We start from the raw sequence: 24929 nt of genomic DNA, 5'->3' as shown, positions 1-24929 counted from the left end.
TTGGTGGTGGAGAATACCTTTAATTTCAACATACAATTGAGAAATAATAAAAACAAGAGAGGAGGAACCTGCAGCTCCGAGTTTAAAAGTGACCAGTGAAATCTGCGTGCACACACACGCACACCATCATCATAAATATTTGCCGTAAGAATAAAATCGAAGCGCGCACCAATATGGTAAAACCCCTCTAGGTGACACGGCAGCCTGAAAAAGTGAGGACGCGTCGTGATGTCTGCGGACGGTCACCACGAGCATTCGCGGGGCCTTTTTTGGTGGGTCGGATTTTAACAGGCCTGGGGGACACGTGGCACCAGAAGCTTTCAAGGCCCGCCGGTCGAGGTGAGAGGTCATGGACGGTCTTGTGCCAGGCCCCTGCCAACAGGACAGTCCAGGGGTCTGGTAGTGAGCATCACCCGGAACACACTCAGGTGGCGGGATGGGCGGGAAATGTATATTTCGAAACCGCCCGAATAAACTCGCACGTCATACACCTGGCAACTCGCCTTGGGAGGTCAGGGGCTGCCCGGGAGGTCAAGGGTCAACTTGGAGGTGCCATGCTGGGCGGGCTGCCTGTCAGACTGCTGGGTGGTTGGTGGGTAGGGCAGATAAGAGGGCTCTATTCAACAGACAGCAGCTTGGTTGTCACTCACGTTTGCGACAACCTTTATGTTTAACCACACCTGCCCCATCCCCCCCCCCCCACACCCCGGAAAGCAAGAGGGCGGCGAGAACTGGGGGACGTTTTCCAACTGGGCTAAAATGGGAGCTTGAGGAGCGCCGCAAGAACATTGCGACTGCCAGCGCACCACGCTCTGGGAATGTTCCGCCAGCACGCACGCGCTTCTCCAACACGAGAGGGTGAGCCCCACGGCGCCAGGGCATGACAGAGGGTCACTCTGGCCGTGACAAGGCATTGGGTGCAGCCTCCAAGGTCGAACAGCTTGGAACAGACAGGGATTCAGGCTGCCGTGTAAACTGGAGGTTGGCAAGCAGGGTACCATGCCCTCCCCACCATCCGAATACCCAGAAAAAACTCAACAGAGATTTACCCGTTTTACAAAAAATCCCACCGTTTTTAATATATCTTTTGTGCACACTGATGAGGTATTCATGATGGGGAATGGATTTTTTTTTGGAAAAGTACAGCATGGGTTAGATACAGAGTAAAGCTCCCTCTACACTGTCCCATCAAACACTCCCAGGGCTGGTACAGCTTGGGTCAGATACAGAGTAAAGCTCCCTCTACACTGTCCCATCAAACACTCACAGGGCAGGTACAGCACGGGTTAGATACAGAGTAAAGCTCCCTCTACACTGTCCCATCAAACACTCCCAGGGCAAGTACAACAGAAGCTGAGCGGCAGAGGGGCTTGGGGGGGGCGGGAAACTTCACCCGATGGCATTCCGGCGGCAACCAAACGAATCACCGCCGGGTTGTTAATCATTTACAAATACTTGATAAAACACGACGTGAAGGGGGCCGTAAATCTGCCGAACGCCATGGTGGAAATCGAAGAGATTGTGCGTGATGGACAGGGTGGGGGGGGGGGGGGGCGGGGGGTGAGGAGCAGCGTTTGACACTCCCCCCGCACTCCTCTCCACCCCGCCATGCGGGAGTCACGTACCGCCATCCGATGTCGCCACGCAGTTTGGGGCGGTTCATCGGTTCTCTTGAAGGGGAAGGATCCGGACCAGCAGAGGCCATGAAACTCTGCAGGAGGCTCATGAAGACAAGTTTGGCACAGACTACGGACAGAAATATCTCCGGGTTGGGGGAGGGGAAGGGTTGGGGGGCTAAATCCGGGGAAGGGCTTTGACCCTCAGTCGACGACTCAGGACGCCCAGCTCTCCAGCTGCTTCAGATCGGCATCGTCGTCATCGGCAACCTTGGCACCTGGAGCGGGAGCGAGAGAGAGAGTCAATGGTGGGAGACATCGGAACACCGAGCGGGGGAGACCGAGACACCCCAGCGGGGAGACCCAGACGCCCCAGCTGAGTGGGGAAGAGGGGATTGTAGTGTATGTGCCTTTAAGAGCCCCAGGTGTGCTGTAATGCCGGTAATTGCCACTCGGGCTATATAAGCCTGTATATTGTGTATATCCGTTAGAACCCCAGACTTTGCTTAGTAAATACCTATGAACCAACTCCTGTCTTCAGTGTCTTTATCTACACACGGACACTACAGTGGCGACGAAGTGGAAACGGACTTACCTGCAATTCGGCAGCACCTCAAGGACATCGATTCCTCGGGCGTCCAGAAGACTCAAGGGAGTGAGAGAAGCTGTGGTTTCACCAGCTGGCCAAGCTGGTGGCAGGTACTGCGCTAATCCTTCCTGGGCGTCAGGCTTGGGCTCCAGCGGCTGGCTCTACAGTTGAGACAGGCAGCGAAATCGGAGGCAAGCAATAACGGACTGGGAGGGAGCACTCGGGAGACAGCCGGCGCGGCAAGCAGGTCAGCGTTTAGACCTGGAGAGAAAGTCCGGCCGGAACGAGTCTCCAACAGTAAATAAAAAGAAAAAAAAGAACGGAAACCGCAGTAAACAGCGTTGTCATCGGCAGCAGCGGCAGGAAAGCGCGGGAAGCGCCATATCTTTGCTACAGAAAAGAAAAAAAAAAAGCGCGGGAAGCACCATATCTTTTCTGAAATGCCCAAGTCTGGCAATATTGATGCTTTTGATAGCGAAATAGAAGATTGGACCACATACGTGGAAAGAGTAGAGGTATATTGCACTGCAAATGGAATAGAAGATGAAAAAAAAGCTTCAGTACTTCTGAACTTAATGGGCTCAAAGGCATACGGGCTGTTACGAAATTTAATCACTCCAGCCAAACCAAAGGACAAGAATTTTAAAGAAATTGTTGATACCCTGCAGGAGCACTTAAACCCAACACCGCTGCTGATAGTGGAACGATTCAAGTTCTTCAAGAGAAATCAACACAAGAATGAAAGTAACGCTGATTACCTAACCGAATTAAGAAAGCTATCAAAGTACTGCCAATTCGGGGCAGGACTATCAGATTATCTTCGAGACAAAGTCGTTTGCGGTCTCTTAAGTGAAGGAACACAAAAAAGGCTGCTTTCTGAAAAAGATTTAACATTGGACAAAGCTTTCAGTATGGCTGTATCATACGAAGCAGCAGCAAGAGGAGCTGCAGAGATACAACAAAAGACACAGGACTTCAGCACCCATGAAATGACACAGGGTTTCAAAAGATGTTATCGCTGCGGCAGATCCACCCATAACCAGAGGGACTGCTGGTTCAAGGGCAAAGCATGCAGGCAATGCGGAAAGATTGGACACATTGCACGGGTATGCCGATCTGGACAAAATAAATCCACAGACAGAAAAAAAAAAATCAATAAAGAAAAGTACAGGAAGGTACAAATGATGACGGACAGTAGCTCCGAAGACCAGAAGAGCGATAGCGACTTCGAAAACGAGAGACTAAGCTGTCTTAAATTACATAATGTACATGCCAAAGATGATTACAAAACCATTTGGGTTACCCTCACGATAGCAGGGTCCCCAGTTAAAATGGAGCTAGATACAGGATCAGCTCTAACCGTAATAAATCGACGGGATTACGAGAGGCTATTTTCGCATATACCTCTAAAAGACACATCCATTATCTTAAAAACATATACGGGGCAGAAAGTATACCCCAAAGGAAAAATAAGGGTGCCTGTTGTATACAACGGCAAAGAAATACAAAAGTTGTATTTATACATTCTACAAGATGGTGGTCCACTGTTGTTGGGACGTGAATGGATCAGAAAGATACGTTTAGACTGGCACTCCATTCAGGCACTGACGGTGACCAGTAAGAAAAAAAAACAATGATGACATCATACCTGAACGATTAAAAGACATCTTGGCCAACGCCAAAGAAGTGTTTCAAGAGAAACTAGGAACCTTGAAAGGCATCACCGCCTCAATAAAAGTGGAAGATGCAGCAATTCCCAAATTTTTTAAGGCAAGACCGGTGCCATACGCAATACGTCCAGCATCTGTGGAGACTTCAAGGTGACTGTAAACCCGGTCCTTCACACAGTACAGTATCCTCTTCCGAGGATAGAAGATATTTTCGCCTCACTATCCGGAGGGAAACGTTTCACCAAAATTGACTTGGCACAGGCATATCTACAGGTGGAGGTTGAGGAGGCCTCTAAAAAGTACCTCACGATAAACACACACAAAGGCCTGTACCAGTACAATCGACTGGTTTTTGGAGTGGCATCAGCTCCAGCTATCTGGCAAAGAGCTATGGAGCAAGTCCTGCAAGGGATTCCGGGGACTCAATGCTACCTAGACGACATCCTTGTAACAGGAGAAAACGACAACGAGCACCTTGCCAATTTGGAGCAGGTGCTCACTAGGCTGAAAGAACGGGGCCTACGAGCGAATCGCCCCAAGTGCAAATTGTTCCAAAATCAGATATCATATTGTGGCCACATAATTAATAATGAAGGGTTGCATAAGTCACCTGAAAAAATTGAAGCGGTCATAGAAGCCCCAGCACCTGAAAATGTTTCACAATTAAGGTCGTTCCTGGGATTAATAAATTACTATCATAAATTTTTACCGAACTTATCAACTCTTCTACACCCTCTTAATGAACTTCTACAAACAGGAGTGATTTGGAAATGGAACGAAGACTGTAAACGTGCCTTCCATAAATGCAAAGACTTAATCACATCCGAAGAAGTTTTGGCTCATTACAACCCATCACTGCCAATCAGACTGGCGTGCGATGCATCCCCTTACGGCAGAGGAGCAGTATTATCCCATAAATTCCCTGATGGCTCAGAACGGCCGATAGCTTTTGCGTCACGCTCATTAAACTCAGCTGAGCGTAACTATGCCCAGATAGACAGGGAAGCACTCAGCCTGGTATGGGGAGTGAAGAAATTCAACCATTACCTACACGGACAAAAATTTACCTTGTTGACTGACCATCAACCCCTCATCTCCATATTCAACCCTAAAAAAGGTGTTCCCATTATGACAGCGCAAAGGCTACAGAGGTGGTCCCTTTTTCTAGGGGCACACCAATACAACATAGAATACAAAGGATCAAAACAGCATGGGAATGCTGACGGTTTATCGCGCCTACCGTTGCCAACGGTAGAAGAGGCACTTACAGTAGACCCAGTAGAGATGTTCCACTCTACCATAGTGGAATGTCTACCAGTAACAAATTCTGCCATTGAAAGGGAGACGAGAAATGACCCGACTCTCTCACGGGTCTACGATTTAACAGTGAAGGGATGGCCAGCACATGGCGAACCACTGTTGCCAGCATTCTCGCAAAGAAGAGAACAGCTGTCAGTGTGCCGAGGAACCTTGATGTGTGGATCCAGAGTGGTAATTCCACCCAAACTCCAGGATAAAGTGCTAAAGGAGCTTCACGAGGGGCATCTGGGTGGAGTGAAAATGAAGAACCTAGCTAGGGCGTTTGTATGGTGGCCAGGTATCGATGGAGACATCGAAGAAATGACCAAGAGCTGCCTAGGATGCCAGAAGGTCCAAAACGCTCCACCACAAGCCCCTCTACATCCATGGGAGTGGCCCTCATCTCCCTGGCAAAGGGTGCACATCGACTTTGCTGGTCCATTTATGGACTCAATGTTCTTAATCGCGGTTGATGCACATTCCAAGTGGCCGGAGGTAATAAAGATGTCCTCCACCACCACGGAAAAAACCATCACTGTATTAAGGACCATATTTGCCAGGAATGGGCTGCCGGAACAGATATGTTCTGATAATGGACCGCAATTTGTGTCCGAAGAATTCAGAAAGTTCTTAAAAAAACAATGGGGTTGAGCACTACACGTCCGCCCCATACCATCCCGCCACCAATGGATTGGCTGAAAGGTTTGTCCAGACCTTCAAGAAGGCCATAAAGGCCATGGGTAATGAAGACATAAAACTTCAGCACAAGGTGGATAACTTCTTATTCGCATACAGGAATGCAACACATATGGTTACCAACCAAACTCCCGCCATGATGTTCTTCAATAGAAACCTAAGATGCCGGCTGGATTTGGTCAAGCCCAACATCAGAAGGGACGTGGAGAACCGGCAGTTTAAAAGGCATGAATGAAAGGCCAACTAGAACCTTCCAGATTAGGTCAACAAGTTTTGGCCCAGGACTACCGTACCGAGAAATGGCAGCCTGGAACTATCTGCACCCGACTAGGACCACTGATGTATACCGTGGACATCGGAGAAAGCATAATAAGGCGCCATGCTGACCAAATCATAAAGTCATCCGAAAAGGGACAACCTACACCACAACTCTATACATCTAACGATGAAGTAGAGATACCCATATCTACCTCCGATCCAGTGATACTGGAACCCGATGAACTCGACACTGGCATTCAAGCCGAATCAGCCTTGCCAGAAGAACCTACTACACCACCAGAAACTACTACACCACCGAGGCGTTATCTGGACCGAGTCAGGAAGCCTCCTGAGAGACTGACTGATAATTAATTAACTACAGCAATGTATATTATTTTGCTCATAACATGTAATTAATAATTACTTAAAATATAATGTACTGGTTAGCTAAAAGGGGAGGAATTGTAGTGTATGTGCCTTTAAGAGCCCCAGGTGTGCTGTAATGCCGGTAATGGCCACTCGGGCTATACAAGCCTGTGTATTGTGTATATCCGTTAGAACCCCCCCCAGACTTTGCTTAGTAAATACCTATGAACCAACTCCTGTCTTCAGTGTCTGTATCAACACACGGACACTACAGGGATGGTGACGCTAACAGACAGGCGGACACACAGACTGTGCGGACAGTTACCTTCCACTGATGGCAGCCCTGTTCCTGGCACACTTGGGAGATCTTCGATCTTTTCATTTCCGACGCGGAGTAAATCTTTCTCCAAGTCCTCCTGTTCCATCTCTTCCAGTTCAGCCATCAGCTCATCCTGCATAAGGAGAGAAAGACAGAGTTAGGAGGGGGGGGGCGAGGGGGGGGGGCGGCGAGGGAGGGGGCGGCGAGGGAGGGGGCGGCGAGGGAGGGGGCGGCGAGGGAGGGGGCGGCGAGGGAGGGGGCGGCGAGGGAGGGGGCGGCGAGGGAGGGGGCGGCGAGGGAGGGGGCGGCGAGGGAGGGGGCGGCGAGGGAGGGGGCGGCGAGGGAGGGGGCGGCGAGGGAGGGGGCGGCGAGGGAGGGGGGCGGCGAGGGAGGGGGCGGCGCGGAAGCGAGCGAAAAGGAGATGGATCGAAAGAGACCAAGGGAGGTGGACACAGGAGAAAAAAGAGAAAAAGGAGGGATGGAGAGGGGCAGACCGGGAGAGAGAGAATCTTTTCCATCACCTCGTCCACATCGTCCCCGAAGCCGACGGGTTTGGAGATCGCGTCGGAGATTTCCTGGGCCAGCTCCTGCTGCTCGTTGATTTCCGACATCAGGTCGTCCACCTTGTCGATGTCCCTAGGTCAAAGGGCAAGAGCGGGGAGAGTGTTAGTGCCGGCATTGCCCCTCCTCCATACCCCCCCTCCCCACAGCCAGCCAACCCACCCACCCGACGGGAACAGACCACACACACACAGCAAGCGAGCGAGGTCGCTCACCCCCCCCCCAACACACAGCAAGCGAGCGAGGTCGCTCACCCCCCCCCCCAAACACACAGCAAGCGAGCGAGGTCGCTCACCCCCCCCCCCAACACACAGCAAGCGAACGAGGTCGCTCACCGCCCCCACACACAGCAAGCGAGCGAGGTCGCTCACCCCCCCCCCAACACACAGCAAGCGAGCGAGGTCGCTCACCCCCCCCCCCCCCAACACACAGCAAGCGAGCGAGGTCACTCACCCCCCCCCCCAACACACAGCAAGCGAGCGAGGTCGCTCACCCCCCCCCCCAAACACACAGCAAGCAAGCGAGGTCGCTCACCCCCCCCCCCAAACACACAGCAAGCAAGCGAGGTCGCTCACCCCCCCCCCAAACACACAGCAAGCAAGCGAGGTCGCTCACCCCCCCCACACACAGCAAGCGAGCGAGGTCGCTCACCCCCCCCACACACAGCAAGCGAGCGAGGTCGCTCACCCCTCACACACACACAGCAAGCGAGCGAGGTCACTCACCCCCCCCCCCCAACACACAGCAAGCGAGCGAGGTCGCTCACCCCCCCCCAAACACACAGCAAGCGAGCGAGGTCGCTCACCCCCCCCACACACAGCAAGCGAGCGAGGTCGCTCACCCCTCACACACACACAGCAAGCGAGCGAGGTCACTCACCCCCCCCCCCCAACACACAGCAAGCGAGCGAGGTCGCTCACACCCCCCCCAAACACACAGCAAGCAAGCGAGGTCGCTCACCCCCCCCACACACAGCAAGCGAGCGAGGTCGCTCACCCCTCACACACACACAGCAAGCGAGCGAGGTTGCTCAGCGCCCCCACACACAGCAAGCGAGCGAGGTCGCTCACCCCTCACACACACACAGCAAGCGAGTGAGGTCGCTCACCCCCCACACACACACAGCAAGCGAGCGAGGTCGCTCACCGCCCCACACACAGCAAGCGAGCGAGGTCGCTCACCCCCCCCCCCCCAAACACACAGCAAGCGAGCGAGGTCGCTCACCCCTCACCCACACACAGCAAGCGAGCGAGGTTGCTCACCACCCCCCACACACAGCAAGCGAGCGAGGTCGCTCACCCCCCCCCCAACACACAGCAAGCGAGCGAGGTCGCTCACCCCTCACCCACACACAGCAAGCGAGCGAGGTTGCTCACCACCCCCCACACACAGCAAGCGAGCGAGGTCGCTCACCCCCCCCCAACACACAGCAAGCGAGCGAGTTCACTCACTCCATACACACAGCAAGCGAGCGAGGTCACTCACTCCATACACACAGCAAGCGAGCGAGGTCGCTCACCCCCCCCCCCCAAACACACAGCAAGTGAGCGAGGTCGCTCACCCCCCACACACACAGCAAGCGAGCGAGGTCGCTCACCCCCCCCCCACACACACACAGCAAGCGAGCGAGGTCATTCACTCCATACACACAGCAAGCGAGCGAGGTCGCTCACCCCCCCCCCACACACAGCAAGCGAGTGAGGTCGCTCACCCCCCCACACACACACAGCAAGCGAGCGAGGTCGCTCACCCCCCCACACACACAGCAAGCGAGTGAGGTCGCTCACCCCCCACACACACACAGCAAGTGAGCGAGGTCGCTCACCCCCCACACACACAGCAAGCGAGTGAGGTCGCTCACCCCCCACACACACAGCAAGCGAGTGAGGTCGCTCACCCCCCACACACACACAGCAAGTGAGCGAGGTCGCTCACCCCCCCACACACACAGCAAGCGAGTGAGGTCGCTCACCCCCCACACACACACAGCAAGCGAGCGAGGTCGCTCACCCCCCACACACACAGCAAGCGAGTGAGGTCGCTCACCCCCCACACACACAGCGAGCGAGGTCACTCACTCCATACACACAGCAAGCGAGCAAGGTCGCTCACACCCCCCCCACACACAGCAAGCGAGCAAGGTCGCTCACCCCCCCCCACACAAGCGAGCAAGGTCGCTCACCCCCCCCCCACACACACACACAGCAAGCGAGCGAGGTCGCTCACCCCACACACAGACACAGACCGCAAGCGAGCGAGGTCTGCGGCCCCCAGCGCGACCGGCCACTCACATGTTCTGGTGGGCGATCTTCATGGCTTTGGCGGCGTCGGACATGGTCTTAAGCACCTCTGTGTTGGTGGTGGCATTCTCCAGTGCCTCCCTCTGGAATTCGATGGTGGAGAGCGTGCCATCAATCTGCGTCAGTTGCTGCTCGTATCGCTTCTTCCGCTTCAGGGCTTGCAGTGCAGCTGTCGGGGGGCGGGGGGTAACAGCACAGAGGTAACGTGAAGCTCAGACCCAGAGGTAGAGGCCCTCTGCTCCCATCTCCCCCAGTCCCCTTCCCCCCCGCTGACCCCTTGACCCCCCTCGCCGGATCGCCGGTGTCTGCCGTCGCTCGGCCGGTCTCGCTCTCGTCTGCGAGTCAGACGGTCACGGGTTCGAGCCCCGTAATCCAGGGCTGACACACTCGGCGCCGGTACGGAGGCAGCACCGCACTATCGGGAAGTGCCGTCTTTCAGATGAGACGTCAAAACCGTGGACATAAAAGATCCCACCGCCGCTATTGGAAAAAGAGCAGGGGGAGGGTGCGGGGGTGGTAGTTCTCCCCGGGGTCCTGGGACCCAATATTTATTCCTCAACCAACATCGCACCCGGTCGTGTGTCACGTTGTAGTTTGTGGGATCTTGCTGTGCGCAAATTGGTTCCCCTACATTACAACAGCTGCCACACTTCAAAAGTACCACCTCATTGGCTGCAAAGTACTTTGGGATGCCCCGAGGCGGTGAAAGGTGCTGTAGAAATGAGGGTTCTTTCTTTATACGGGTTCCCGAGGTACCGCGCTCACTTGGCGTGCTCACCTTGACAGCGAGACTTGGTTGGGGAGTGTTTATGACCGTGGTGGGGGGCGGGGCGGGGGGGGGGGGGGGATCGGTCTCACTCCTGTCCGCACCCGATACCATTCCCCCCTCCCAGCTGGGGTCGTCGGACAGTCATGCTTGACCCGCCCTGACCCAGGGTGATGGGGCCCGATCGTAGACCACAACCGCACCCCCTCCCCCCCCAAACCGGCGTGCCTTGCCCACCCCCAGCTGTGATCAACTAACTCAGCACGCAAGAACACAAGAATCAGGAGCAGGAGTAGGCCATTCGGCCCCTCGAGCCTGCTCCACCATTCTAGAATACCATGGCTGATCTTCTACCTCAACTCCACTTTCTCGTCCGATCCCCATATCCCTGGAGAGCAAAAATCTATCGATCCCAGCCTTGAACATGCTCAACGACTCAGCATCCACAGCCCTCTGGGGCAGAGAATTCCAAAGATTCACCACCCTCTGAGTGAAGAATATCCTCCTCATCTCAGTCCTAAATGGCCGACCCCTTATCCTGAGACTGTGACCCCTGGTTCTGGACTCCCCAGCCAGGGGAAACATCCTCCCGGCATCTACCCTGTCAGGCCCTGTAAGAATTTTCTACATTTCAATGAGATCACCTCTCACTCTTCTAAACTCCAGCACAGACCAGGGAGGATGGGATCTGCTCTTGCTGCTCTGTGTGGGGCTCAGGACAAACCGAGAGGTGCCCGGGGGGGGGGATGGGTGGGGGTTAGTGGGAATGGGGGCGATTTACCAGTCAGGCGAAGGGGGTGGGCAGAGAAGGAACAAGGAATTGAACAAACAGCCAATCGTGACAGGTCCCGGCAAAGCATGATGGTATTCTTCGTAGTTGGCTTACCACCTGCCCACCATCCGTTCACCCTCTGACCCCATTCCCCCATCCGTTCACCCTCTGACCCCATTCCCCCATCCGTTCACCCTCTGACCCCATTCCCCCATCCGTTCACCCTCTGACCCCATTCCCCCATCCGTTCACCCTCTGACCCCATTCCCCCATCCGTTCACCCTCTGACCCCATTCCCCCATCCGTTCACCCTCTGACCCCATTCCCCCATCCGTTCACCCTCTGACCCCATTCCCCCATCCGTTCACCCTCTGACCCCATTCCCCCATCCGTTCACCCTCTGACCCCATTCCCCCATCCGTTCACCCTCTGACCCCATTCCCCCATCCGTTCACCCTCTGACCCCATTCCCCCATCCGTTCACCCTCTGACCCCATTCCCCCATCCGTTCACCCTCTGACCCCATTCCCCCATCCGTTCACCCTCTGACCCCATTCCCCCATCCGTTCACCCTCTGACCCCATTCCCCCATCCGTTCACCCTCTGACCCCATTCCCCCATCCGTTCACCCTCTGACCCCATTCCCCCATCCGTTCACCCTCTGACCCCATTCCCCCATCCGTTCACCCTCTGACCCCATTCCCCCATCCGTTCACCCTCTGACCCCATTCCCCCATCCGTTCACCCTCTGACCTCCCCCCATCCGTTCACCCTCTGACCTCCCCCCACCATCCGTTCACCCTCTGACCCCATTCCCCCATCCGTTCACCCTCTGACCTCCCCCCATCCGTTCACCCTCTGACCTCCCCCCACCATCCGTTCACCCTCTGACCTCCCCCCATCCGTTCACCCTCTGACCTCCCCCATCCGTTCACCCTCTGACCTCCCCCCATCCGTTCACCCTCTGACCTCCCCCCATCCGTTCACCCTCTGACCTCCCCCCATCCGTTCACCCTCTGACCTCCCCCCATCCGTTCACCCTCTGACCTCCCCCCATCCGTTCACCCTCTGACCTCCCCCCATCCGTTCACCCTCTGACCTACCCCCCCATCCGTTCACCCTCTGACCTACCCCGCCATCCATTCACCCTCGGACCTCCCCTCATCTGTTCACACTCTGACCTCCTCCCCTCCCCAGCCGCCCGATTGTTCACTCCCGGTGTCGGCTCTGATCGTACCCCGTTTGTTCTTGGTGCCGTGTTTCCTGGCGGTTTGCACTTCCCGCTGGATTTTCTGCTCCAAGAATTCCTGCTTCTTCACCAGGATTCCCTCCGTCTCCCGCAGCTTCTGAATCGCCTCCTGCGGGCTGGCTGAAGAGCCCTTTGAACCCTTCTCTGTCCGCGGGGGGGGTGGGGGGTGGAAAGAGAGAGAAGGAACATGTTATGTGCCACTCGCTGAAAAGTCTCACAGAAGACACACAACAACAACTACTCACATTTATACAGCAGCCTTTAATGTTGTAAAAAGTCCCAAGGCGCTTCACAGGAGCGTAAATCACACAAAAAATTACACTGAGCTACGTAAAGGAGCTAATAGGACAGGTGACCAAAATCACACACACACTCTCAGACACAAACACGCGTGCACACAGACAGACAGATACGTACACAGACAGACACGTACACAGACAGAAACAGACACATACACAGACAGACACAGACACTCACACAAACAGACATTCACACAGATACGCACACAGACAAACATACACAGATACGCACACACAGACACGCTCACTCGCACACACACAGACACACGCACGCACAGACACGCACGCACAGACAGACACATAGACACTCACACACACACACTCACAGACAGACATACTTACACACACACAGACTCATTCGGCTCCCGACCTTTTTACAGCCTTGGTCCAAACATGGACAAAGGAGCTGAATTCCAGAGGTGAGGTGAAAGTGACTGCCCTTGATATCAAGGAGCCCTAGTAAAACTGAAGTCAATGGGAATCGGGGGGGAAACTCTCCACTGGCTGGAGTCATACCTAGCACAAAGGAAAATGGTTGTGGTGGTTGAAGGTCAATCATCACAGCCCCAGGACATCGCTGCAGGAGTTCCTCAGGGCAGTGTCCTAGGCCCAACCATCTTCAGCTGCTTCATCAATGACCTTCCCTCCAACATAAGGTCAGAAATGGGGATGTTCGCTGATGACTGAACAGTGTTCAGCGCCATTCACAACTCCTCAGATAATGAAGCAGTCCATGCCCGCATGCAACAAGACCTGGACGACATTCAGGCTTAGGCTTATAAGTGGTAAGTAACATACACGCCACACAAGTGCCAGGCAATGACTATCTCCAACAAGCGAGAGTCTAACCACTGCCCCTTGACATTCAATGGCATTACCATTGCCGAATCCCCCACTATCAACATCCTGGGGGTCACCATTAACCAGAAACTTAATTGGACCAGCCACATAAATACTGTGGCAACAAGAGCAGGTCAGAGGCTGGGTATTCTGTGGCGAGTGTCTCACCTCCTGACTCCCCAAAGCCTTTCCACCATCTACAAGGCACAAGTAAGGAGTGTGATGGAATACTCTCCACTTGCCTGGATGAGTGCAGCTCCAACAACACTCAAGAAGCTCGACACCATCCAGGACAAAGCAGCCCGATTGATTGGCACCCCATCCACCACCTTAAACATTCACTCCCTCCACCACCGGCGTACCGTGGCTGCAGTGAGTACCATCTACAAGATGCACTGCAGCAACTCACCAAGGCTTCTTCGGCAGCACCTCCCAAACCTGCGACCTCTTTTCCGTCAGCTGTGGCTCAGTGGGCAGCACACTCGCCTCTGAGTCAGAAGGTTGTGGGTTCAAGTCCCACTCCAGGGACTTGAGCACATAAAGCTAGGCTGACACTCCAGTGCGGTGCTGAGGGAGTGCTGCACTGTTGGAGGTGCCGTCTATCGGATGAGACATTAAACCGAGGCCCCGTCTGCGCTCTCAGGTGGACGTAAAAGATCCCATGGCACTATTTTGAAGAAGGGTAAGGGAGTTATCCCCGGTGTCCTGGCCAATAGTTATCCCTCAATCAACATAACAAAAGCAGATTATCTGGTCATTATCACATTGCTGTTTGCGGGAGCTTGCTGTGCGCAAATTGGCTGCCGCAATTCCCACATTACAACAGTGACTACGCGCCAAAAGTACTTAATTGACTGTAAAGCGCTTCGAGATGTCCGGTGGTCGTGAAAGGCACTATATAAATGCCGAAGGGCCTCTTTCTGTGCTGTATAACTCTATGACACGAAGTCTTATTTTTTTTATTCCTAGGAGGACAAGGACAGCAGGCGCATGGGAACACCACCACCTCCCAAGTCACACAACATCCTGGCTTGGATCCTTCATCGTCGCTGGGTCAAACTCCTGGAACTCCCTCCCTAACAGCATTGTGGGAGTACCTTCACCACACGGACTGCAGCGGTTCAAGAAGGCGGCTCACCACCACCTTCTCAACGGCAATTAGGGATGGGCAATAAATGCTGGTCTTGCCAGCGACACCCACATCCCAGGAACGAAGAAAGAAAGAAAAACACACAAACTTTGGTGACAACAGCATTGCCACCGTGATTCACCAGTACGCTGGTGCATCTGGTAAACGACTGGACTAATAACCCCCAAGACCGGGTGCTTAAAAGCGCAACGCGGCAGTTTGAGAATTTGAACATCAGTTTAGAAACAAAAATCTAGAAATAAAAAAGCCGGCGTCTGTAAAAGTGACCGTGAAGCTGCCAGATTGTGGTAAAAAAATCCGAAAGGTAATCTGCCGTCCTTACCCAGCCTTGGCTTGTACACAACTCATGGTTCCCTTCGCCTGGCACCTTCCCGTGCAAGCGCAGGAGATGCAACACATGCCCTTATACCTTCCCACTGTCCAGGGCTCCAAACTCCCCTTCCAGGTGAAACAGCGATTTACTTGTACTTCTCACAATCTAGTATACTGTATTCGCTGCTCACGATGCGGTCTCCTCCACATTGGGGAGACCAAACGCAGATTGGGTGACCGCTTTGCAGAACACCTCCGTTCAGTCCGTAAGGGGGACCCCGAGCTTCCGGTCGCCTGTCATTTTAATTCACCGCTCCATTCCCACTCGGACCTCACCGTTCTCGGCCTCTGCTTCTCTCTTCACAGATGCTGCCTGACCTGCTGAGTTTCTCCAGCATTCCCTGTTTTTATTTCATAGTCATGTGGTCGACTCGGAACTGCCTTGATACTGGCTGAGCGAGCCAGCAGTAAGGCCAGCAACGGGCCAGCAACGCCAGACCGACGAGAGAAATAAATTCCTGCCGTCGATCACCAAAACTCTGTAACCCTTCCTCCTCACCCCCTCCCTGCTCAAACAGGTTGAACCAGTACCTCAAGTGCCCTCTTCAACCCCGAACTGAGCTGAGCTTCAAACCCCATGTTAAGACCCTCGAGCCTGCTCCGCCATTCAGTAAGATCATGGCTGATCTTCGACCTCAACTCCACTTTCCCGCCCGATCTCCATATCCCTCGATTCCCTTAGTGTCCAAAAATCTATCGATCTCTGTCTTGAATATACTCAACGACTGAGCCTCCACAGCCCTCTGGGGTACAGAATTCCAAAGATTCACCACCCTCTGAGCGAAGAAATTTCTCCTCCTCTCAGGCCTAAATGGCCGACCCCTTATTCTGAGACTGTGAAATGTAGAAACATAGAAGATAGGAGCAGGAGTAGGCCATTCGGCCCCTCGAGTCTGCTCCGCCAGTCAATGAGATCATGGCTGATCATCCAAACTCAGTACCCTGTCCCTGCCTTCTCCCCATATCCCTTGATCCCTTTAGCCTTAAGAAATATATCTAACTCCTTCTTGAATATATTTAATGAATTGGCCTCAACTGCCTTCTGTGGTAGAGAATTCCACAGGTTCACCACACTCTGGGTGAAGAAATTCCTCCTCATCTCTGTCCTAAATGGCTTACCCCTTATCCTTAGACTCTGACCCCTGGTTCTGGACTCGCCGGCCATCAGGAACATCCTTCCTGCATCTAGTCTGGCTAGTCCTGTTAGAATTTTATAAGTTTCAATGAGATCTCCTCTCATTCTTCTAAACTCCAGCGAGTATAAGCCTAATCGACCCAGTCTCTCCTCATACATCATTCCTGCCATCACAGGTATCAGTCTGGTGAATCTTCGCTGCACTCTCTCTCCATGGCAAGAACATCCTTCCTCAGATAAGGCGACCAAAACTACACACAATACTCAAGGTGTGGTCTCACCAAGGCCCTGTACAACTGCAGCAAGACATCCTTGTTCTTGTACTCAAACCCTCTCGCTACGAAGGCCAACATACCATTTGCCTTCTTAACCGCCTGCTGCACCTGCATGCTTACCTTCAGCAACTGGTGCACAAGGACACCCAGGTCTCGTTGCACTTCCCCGTCTCTCAATCTATTGCCGTTCAGATAATAATCTGCCTTCCTGTTTTTGCTACCAAAGTGGATAACCTCTCATTTATCCACATTATACTGCATCTGCCATATCACCCAACCTGTCCAAATCATACTGGAGTTTCTCGGCATCCTCCTCACAGCACACATGCCCACCCAGCTTTGTGTCGTCTGCAAACTTGGAGATATTACATCTAGCTCCCTCGTCTAGATCATTAATATATATTGTGAATAGCTGGGGTCCTAGGACCGATCTCTGCGGTACCCTACTAGTCACTGCCTGCCACTCGGAAAAAGACCCGCTTATTCCAACTCTTTGCTTCCTGTCTGCCAACCAGTTCTCTATCCAAGTCAGTACCTTGCCCCCAATCCCATGTGCCTTAACTTTACACGCTAATCTCTTATGCGGGACCTTATTGAAAGCCTTCTGAAAGTCCAAATACACATCCACTGGTTCTCCCTTATCTATTCTACCAGTTACATCCTCAAAAAATTCCAGTAGATTAGTCAAGCATGATTTACCTTTTGTAAATCCATGTTGACTTTGTCCGATCCTGTCACTGTTTTCCAAGTGCTCTGCTATTACATCTTTTATAATGGACTCTAGCATTTTCCCCACTACCGATGTCAGGCTTACTGGTCTATAATTCCCCGTTTTCTCTCTACCACCTTTTTTGAACAGTGGGGTAACATTAGCTACCCTCCAATCCATGGGAACTGTTCCAGAGTCTATAGAATTTTGGAAGATGACCAACAATGCATCTACTATTTCTAGGGCCACTTCCTTAAGTACCCTAGGATGTAGATTATCAGGCCCTGGGGATTTATCGGCCTTCAATCCCGTCAATTTCCCTACAAATACTGATTTCATTCAGTTCCTCCCTCTCATTAGACCCTATGTTCTCCGACATCTCTGGGAGGTTATTTGTGTCCTCCTTTGTGAAGACAGAACCAAAGTATGTATTTAATTGGTCTTCCATGTCTTTGTTCCCCATTATAAATTCCCCTGATTCTGACTGCAAGGGTCCTACGCTTGACTTCACCAATCTTTTTCTCTTCACATATCTATAAAAGCTTTTACAGTCAGTTTTTATGTTCCCTGCAAGCTTACTCTTACACTCTATTTCCCCCCTCTTAATTAATCCCTTTGTCTTCCTTTGCTGAATCCTAAACTGCTCCCAATCCTCAGGTTTACTGCTTTTTCTGGCCAATTTATATGTCCTCTCCTTGGAGCTTATGCTATCCCTAATTTCCCTTGTTAGCCACGGTTGAGTCACCTTTTTTGTTTTATTTTTATGCCAAACAGGGATGAACAAATTCTGTAGTTTATCCATGCGATCTTTGAATGTTTTTCATTGCCTATCCACCGTCAACCCTTTGAATAACATTCCCCAATCAATCCTACCCAACTCGCGCCTCATACCATCATAGTTTCCTTTATTTAAATTCAGGACCCTAGTCTCTGAGTCAACTACTTCACTCTCCATCTTAATGAATTCCATCATATTATGATCGCTCCGCCCCAAGGGGCCTCGCACAACAAGATTGCTAAGTAATCCTTTCTCATTACATAATACCCAGTCTAAGATGGCCTGGTCTCTAGTTGGTTTCTCGACATATTGGTCCAGGAAACCATCCCGTATACACCCCAGGAATTCCTCCTCCACAGTATTGTTACTAATTTGGTTAGCCCAATCAATTCAAATCGCTTTATTGGCATGACAAGTTACATCTTATGTTGCCAAAGCATCAGAAAACATTCATGTTTGTTCACAAAAATACAGATCTATCCATACAGTGTATAAACAGATATATCCCTGAGTGTATAAATATATACTTTCATATAATTTATATATACTCTTTTCTTATATTTACTGGTTGTCCCTCTGTTTATGGCAAGCTGTAACATAGTGTGCCGCTAGTGTTATGCAATTTCTCTCTTCCCCTAGTAGGTATGGGAGTTTTTGGTCGTCATTCAAATTTCTGAATTCCGGGCATATTTTTGTGAATTTTGGGTAGAAATTCTCCCTTATGCCCTGATATTTTCTACAAGCTGTGAGGAAGTGCATCTCTGTCTCCACCACTCCCTGACTGCAGTGAGAGCATATCCTGTCCTCTCTTGGTAGCCGGGTCTGTCTATGTCTACCTTTTTCGATCGTCAGGTTATGTTCACTAAGTCTGTACATTGTCAAAGTTTTTCTCAGTTTGCTATCCTTTACCATGGTCAGGTAATCAGCCATGTTGTATTGTCTGTTTAGGGCCAAGTAGCAATTGAGTTTGCTTTGGGTTTTTGTTGTTTCTGCCCAATATGTAGATTCTATATGTAGATTAAAGTCACCCATGATAACTGCTGTGCCCTTATTGCACACGTCTCTAATTTCCTATTTAATACCATCCCCAACCTCCACATTACTGTTTGGGGGTCTGTATACGACTCCCACTAACGTTTTCTGCCCCTTGGTATTTCTCAGTTCTACCCATACAGATTCCACATCATCAGAGCTAATATCCTTCCTTACAATTGTGTTAATCCCCTCTTTAACCAGCAATGCTACCCCACCTCCCTTTCCTTTTTGCCTGTCTTTCCTGAATATTGTTGAATACCCCTGGATGTTGAGTTCCCAGCTTTGGTTACCCTGGAGCCATGTTTCCGTAATCGCAATCATATCATATCCGTTTACCTCTATTTGCGCAGCTAATTCATCCACCTTATTACGAATGCTCCTCGCATTAAGACACAAAGCCTTCAGGCTTGTTTTTTTTAACACTCTTAGACCTTTTAGAATTATTATTTACTGTGGCCATGTTTGATTTAAACCCTTGATTTCTCTGACTGCCACCTTTGCTTTTCTCCTTCCTGTCTTTTGCTTCTATCCTTGTTTCCCTTTCCTCTGTCTTCCTGCTCAGGTTCCCAGCCCCCTGCCATTTTACTTTAAACCCTCCCCCAGAGCACTAGCAAACACTCCCTTAGGACATCGGTCCCGGTCCTGCCCAGGTGCAAACCATCCGGTTTGTACTGGTCCCACCTCCCCCAGAACCAGTTCCAATGTCCCAGGAATTTTGTGACTGGAAGCCTGTGTCCAGTGGGGTACCTCAGGGATCGGTGCTGGGTCCCTTGCTGTTTGTGATCTACATAAATGATTTGGATGAGAATGTAAAAGGTATGATCAGTAAGTTCGCAGATGACACGAAAATTGGTGGGGTGGTAAATTGCGAGGAGGAAAGCCTCAGGCTACAGGACGATATAAACGGGTTGGTCAGATGGGCGGAAGAGTGGCAAATGGAATTTAACCCTGAAAAGTGCGAGGTGATGCATTTTGGACGGACAAATAAGGCAAGGGAATACACAATGAGTGGTAGGGCCCTAGGAAGCACAGAGGGTCAGAGGGACCTTGGTGTACATGTACATAGATCCCTGAAGGCAGCGGATCAGGTAGATAAGGTGGTTAAAAAGGCATATGGGATACTTATATTCTATGCCTCGGCTAATGAAGGCAAGAGCAGGGAGGTTATGATGGAGCTGTACAAAACGCTGGTAAGGCCACAGCTGGAGTACTGTGTGCAGTTCTGGTCGCCTCACTATAGGAAGGATGTGATTGCTTTGGAGAGGGTGCAGAGAAGATTCACCAGGATGTTACCTGGGATGGAGCGCCTCAGCTATGAAGAAAGACTAAACAGGCTGGGGTTGTTTTCCTTGGAGCAAAGAAGGCTGAGGGGGGACCTGATTGAGGTGTACAAAATGATGAGGGGCATAGATAGGGTAGATAAAGTGGAACTTTTCCCCTTAGTAGGGGGGGTCAATAACAAGGGGGCATAGATTCAAGGTAAGGGGCAGGAGGTTTAGAGGGGATTTGAGGAAGAACTTTTTCACCCAGAGGGTGGTTGGAGTCTGGAACTCACTGCCTGAAAGGGTGGTAGAGGCAGGAACCCTCACAACATTCAAGAAGCATTTGGATGAGCACTTGAAATGCCATTGCATACAAGGCTATGGACCAAATGCTGGAAAATGGGATTAGATTGGACAGGGCTTGATGGACGGCGCAGACACGATGGGCCGAAGGGCCTCTTTCTGTGCTGTATAACTCTATGGCTCTATGACTCTAATTTGAATCCCTCCCCCTTGCACCATTCCTCTAGCCACGTATTCATCTGAAATATCCTTCTATTTCTACTCTGACTAGCACGTGGCACTGGTAGCAATCCTGAGATTACTACCTTTGAGGTCCTATTTTTTTAATTTACCTCCTAACTCCCTATATTCAGCTTTTAGGACCTCATCCAATTTTTTACCTATATCGTTGGTACCTATATGCACCATGACAACTGGCTGTTCACCCTCCCCTTCCAAAATGCTCTGCAGCCACTCTGAGACATCCTTGACCCTTGCACCAGGGAGGCAACATACCATCCTGGAGTCTCGTTTGCGGCCGCAGAAACGCCTATCTATTCCCCTTACAATAGAATCCCCTATTACGATAGCTCTCCCACTCTTTTTCCTCCCGTCCTGTGCAGCAGAACCACCCATGCTGCCAGGAAGTTGGCTGCTGCTGCCTTTCCTGAAGTGTCCCTGATTTCCCACATAGTGCAGGAGGAGCATACCACGTCGTAGAGCTGTACTGCCATGACTTACCCTTTAATTAATTCAAAATAAATTAAATCAAATCAATCCCACCAATTACACTACAATTAAATGATATACTCAAGGGCCCTTGTTTACCAGCAGTCCCCACTACACAACAGAGGCCTTAGAAACTATAAACCACAAAATTTAAGTTTGGAAAAAAGCGAGTGACCTCCTTAGTTCTGGATTCCTCAGCCAGGGGAAACATCCTCCTTCCGTCTACCCTGTCGAGCCCTCTAACAACAACAATTTTTCTACATTTCAATGAGATCACCTCTCATTCTTTTAAACTCTAGGGAATGTAGTCCTAGTCTCTCCGATCTCCCCTCGTAGGACAATCCCCTCATCCCAAAATGTTCTATCCAGGTTCAAAACCGCTGAAACATGACCTGCCTTCCGTTTAAAAAAAATCTTTACGTTAATAAAAAAAAAGCTGGCATCAGCAACAGTAACTGTCAATCTGTCACACTGCTGTTAAAAAAAAAACCCCAACCAGTTCATTAGCATCCCTTTAGGGGAAGGGCACCTGGCGCCCTTACCCGGTCTGGGCCTGTACGTGACTCCAGTCCCACACACCAACACGGGCGATTCTTAAACTGCCCTCTGGAGTGGTTGAGCGACAGGCAACAAATGCCAACCTAGTCAGCGATGCCCTCACCCCGAGGACCAACGCGAGCTGAGTCTCTGTCTCTCGCTCAGCGACCCGGGGCTCCGTTCAATTCTCCCGACAGAAAGTTAAAAAAGAGACACACCGAGCCAGCCCCGCAAGAGGCTTCACAGCCCTCCCCGCACCCACCACCCCCCCCCCCCCCCCCCCCGAGCTCACTGGCAACGATGCCATTGCTCGAAGTTCGATTACTCCCCCCCCCCCACCCCGTCTCCTTAACGCTTAACTTACTTCAGAAAGAATCATAAAACGATTAACAGAGAAACATAGAAGATAGGAGCAGGAGTAGGCCATTCGGCCCCTCGAGCCTGCTCCGCCATTCAACGAGATCATGGCTGATCATCCAAACTCAGTACCCTGTCCCTGCTTTCTCCCCATATCCCTTGATCCCTTTAGCCTTAAGAAATATATCTAACTCCTTGAATATATTTAATGAATTGGCCTCCACTGCCTTTTGTGGTAGAGAATTCCACAGGTTCACCACTCTCTGGGTGAAGAAATTCCTCCTCATCTCAGTCCTAAATGGCTTACCCCTTATCCTTAGACTGTGTCCCCTGGTTCTGGACTCCCCCGCCATCAGGAACATCCTTCCTGCATCTAGTCTGTCTAGTCCTATTAGAATTTGATAAGTTTCAATGAGATCCCCTCTCATTCTTCTAAACTCCAGCGAATATAAGCCTAACCCACCCAATCTCTCCTCATACGTCATTCCAGCCATCCCAGGTATCAGTCTGGTGAATCTTCACTGCACTCCCTCCATGGCAAGAACATCCTTCCTCAGATAAGGCAACCAAAACTGCACACAATACTCCAGGTGTGGTCTCACCAAGGCCCCTGTACAACTGCAGCAAGACATCCTTGTTCCTGTACTCGAATCCTCTCGCTATGAAGGTCAACATAGCATTTGCCTTCTTAAGCGCCTGCTGCACCTGCATGCTTAACTTCACACACAGAATCACACAGAAACCCCACAGTGCAGATAGAGGCCATTTCGGCCCATCGAGCCTGCACCGACACATATCCCACCCGATCCCCGTAACCCCTACACCAACACATATCCCACCCTATCTCCGTAACCCCACACATTTTAATACCCCTAACACTAAGGGTCAATTTATCATAGCCAATCAACCTAACCCGCACATCTTTGGACATCTTCAGCACAGAAGGAGGCCATTCGGCCCGTCGAACCCGTGCCGGCTCTCTGCAAGAGCACTTCAGCGAGTCCCACTCCCCCTGCCATTTCCCCGTACCCCTGCAAAAAAAAATTCCTTCAGGTACTAATCCAACTCCCTTTTGAAAGCCGCGATTGAATCTGCCTCCACCACCCTTTCAGGCAGTGAATTCCAGATCCTAACCACTCGCTGCGTAAAACAAGTTTTTCCTCATGCAGCCTTTGGTTCTTCCACCTTAAAACTGTGTCCTCTGGTTCTGCCAAGTGGGAACAGTTTCTCACTATCTACTCCTGTCCAGACCCCTCATGATTTTGACGCTTTCTGACAACTTTCGGTTGTGGCGGGCAGGGGGGCTGAAGGGCCAATTGTGTCCCTCGAGGGGAGGGGGGAGCAATTTTTCCTACCACACCCAGTGACGCCACAATTTCAAAAACCCGCGTCCCCAGGGCATTGGCCCCTCTCTCTCTCTCGCGCCCTGTGCCCGCAGGCCCTACAGCCCCCCTCGCCCAGCTGAGTAAATCCCAAACCCCACCCTCCTGTCAATAACACAGAGAGAAAGACGTGCCCCTTTAAATAGGAGGAAAGGGGGTGCGCACCTTTAAATCCGAACCACTTGCCCAAAGTGGTCATCTTTCCTTTTTCAAACAGGAAGTTACTTTCAGGAAAAAAAAAGCCAAAATAAATGATAATATTTTTTTCTCTTCTCTTCTCTTCCTTGCAGCACTTCAAATCTGGAGACTTTGGGATCCCAGTCAGGATCTTGCAGAAACTCCTGCTCAAAAGTTGAACTCACAACTTCTGGCTCTCTCGCTGGCCCGCCACTTCCGGGTTTGTGTGGGGAGGCCGGATCACGTGACACCGCCAGCGGGCTAGACCGCTTTCCCTCTGACGTCACGGCAGACGCCAGGCCCCTTCGGCTGCCCTCGGCCGCGCCTGACAATATTTCACATTTCAGTTTCCAAACCAACAATGGTCGGATCGAAATATATTTATGTGTGTATATATCTATATATACACACACACACACATCCATATCGATAGCTATACAGATAAGATGCAGCTATATCGACGTATACAGTAAGTGGAACACACACAGAATTAGAGATAGATATATGGAACAGATACAAATATATACACTTATACAATAAGTGGACTACACACAGAAATATAGACAGATATATAGATCAGATACAACTATATAAAATAAGTGGAATACACACGCAGAAATATAGATAGTTATATAGATCAGATACAAATATATACACTTATAAAGTAAGTTGAATACACACACACACCATCCTGACTTAGAAGTATTTCGCTGATCCTACATCGTCACTGGGTCAAAATCCTGTTACTCACTCCCGAACAGCATTGTGGGATTACCTTCAGCACACGGACTGCAGCGGTTCAAGAAGGCGGCTCACCACCACCTTCTCAAGGGCAACTAGGGATGGGCAATAACTGTTGGCCTTGCCAGCGACGCCCACATCCCATAAGCGAATTTTAAAAAAAGAAATAGAGATAGATATATAGATCAGATACAAATATATAGACTTATAAAATAAGTGGAATACACATGCAGAAATATAGATAGTTATATAGATAACTTTAATAAGGGAACACACACAGAAATATAGATTGATATATAAATCAGATACAAATATATAAACTTATAAAATAAGTGGAATACACATGGAAATATAGACAGTTGTATAGCTCAGATACAACTACATTGACGTATACAATAAGTGGAACAC

The 24929-nt window shown here is 51.0% G+C and overlaps 1 protein-coding gene across 1 annotated transcript; it reads right to left on the bottom strand.

The window, feature by feature from the left end:
* LOC147121743 (charged multivesicular body protein 4b-like) lies at window positions 1–23941 on the bottom strand. Its single transcript, XM_085982209.1, has 6 exons — window positions 23769–23941; window positions 12450–12605; window positions 9666–9843; window positions 7335–7449; window positions 6820–6946; window positions 1–1894 (listed from the first exon to the last, which is right to left on the bottom strand). The coding sequence occupies exons 1-6, from the start codon at window positions 23800–23802 to the stop codon at window positions 1833–1835; spliced, it is 672 nt and encodes a 223-aa protein (XP_085838335.1). The 5' UTR covers window positions 23803–23941; the 3' UTR covers window positions 1–1832.
* Between the last annotated feature and the right edge of the window lie 988 nt (window positions 23942–24929).

The sequence above is a fragment of the Somniosus microcephalus genome, chromosome 3 (assembly GCF_052327205.1).
Source record: "Somniosus microcephalus isolate GS21.2 chromosome 3, FLI_Smic_1.0, whole genome shotgun sequence".
NCBI lineage: Eukaryota > Metazoa > Chordata > Chondrichthyes > Squaliformes > Somniosidae > Somniosus > Somniosus microcephalus.
Note: the sequence above shows the minus strand (reverse complement) of the source record. Positions and strands in the feature narration are given on the sequence as shown.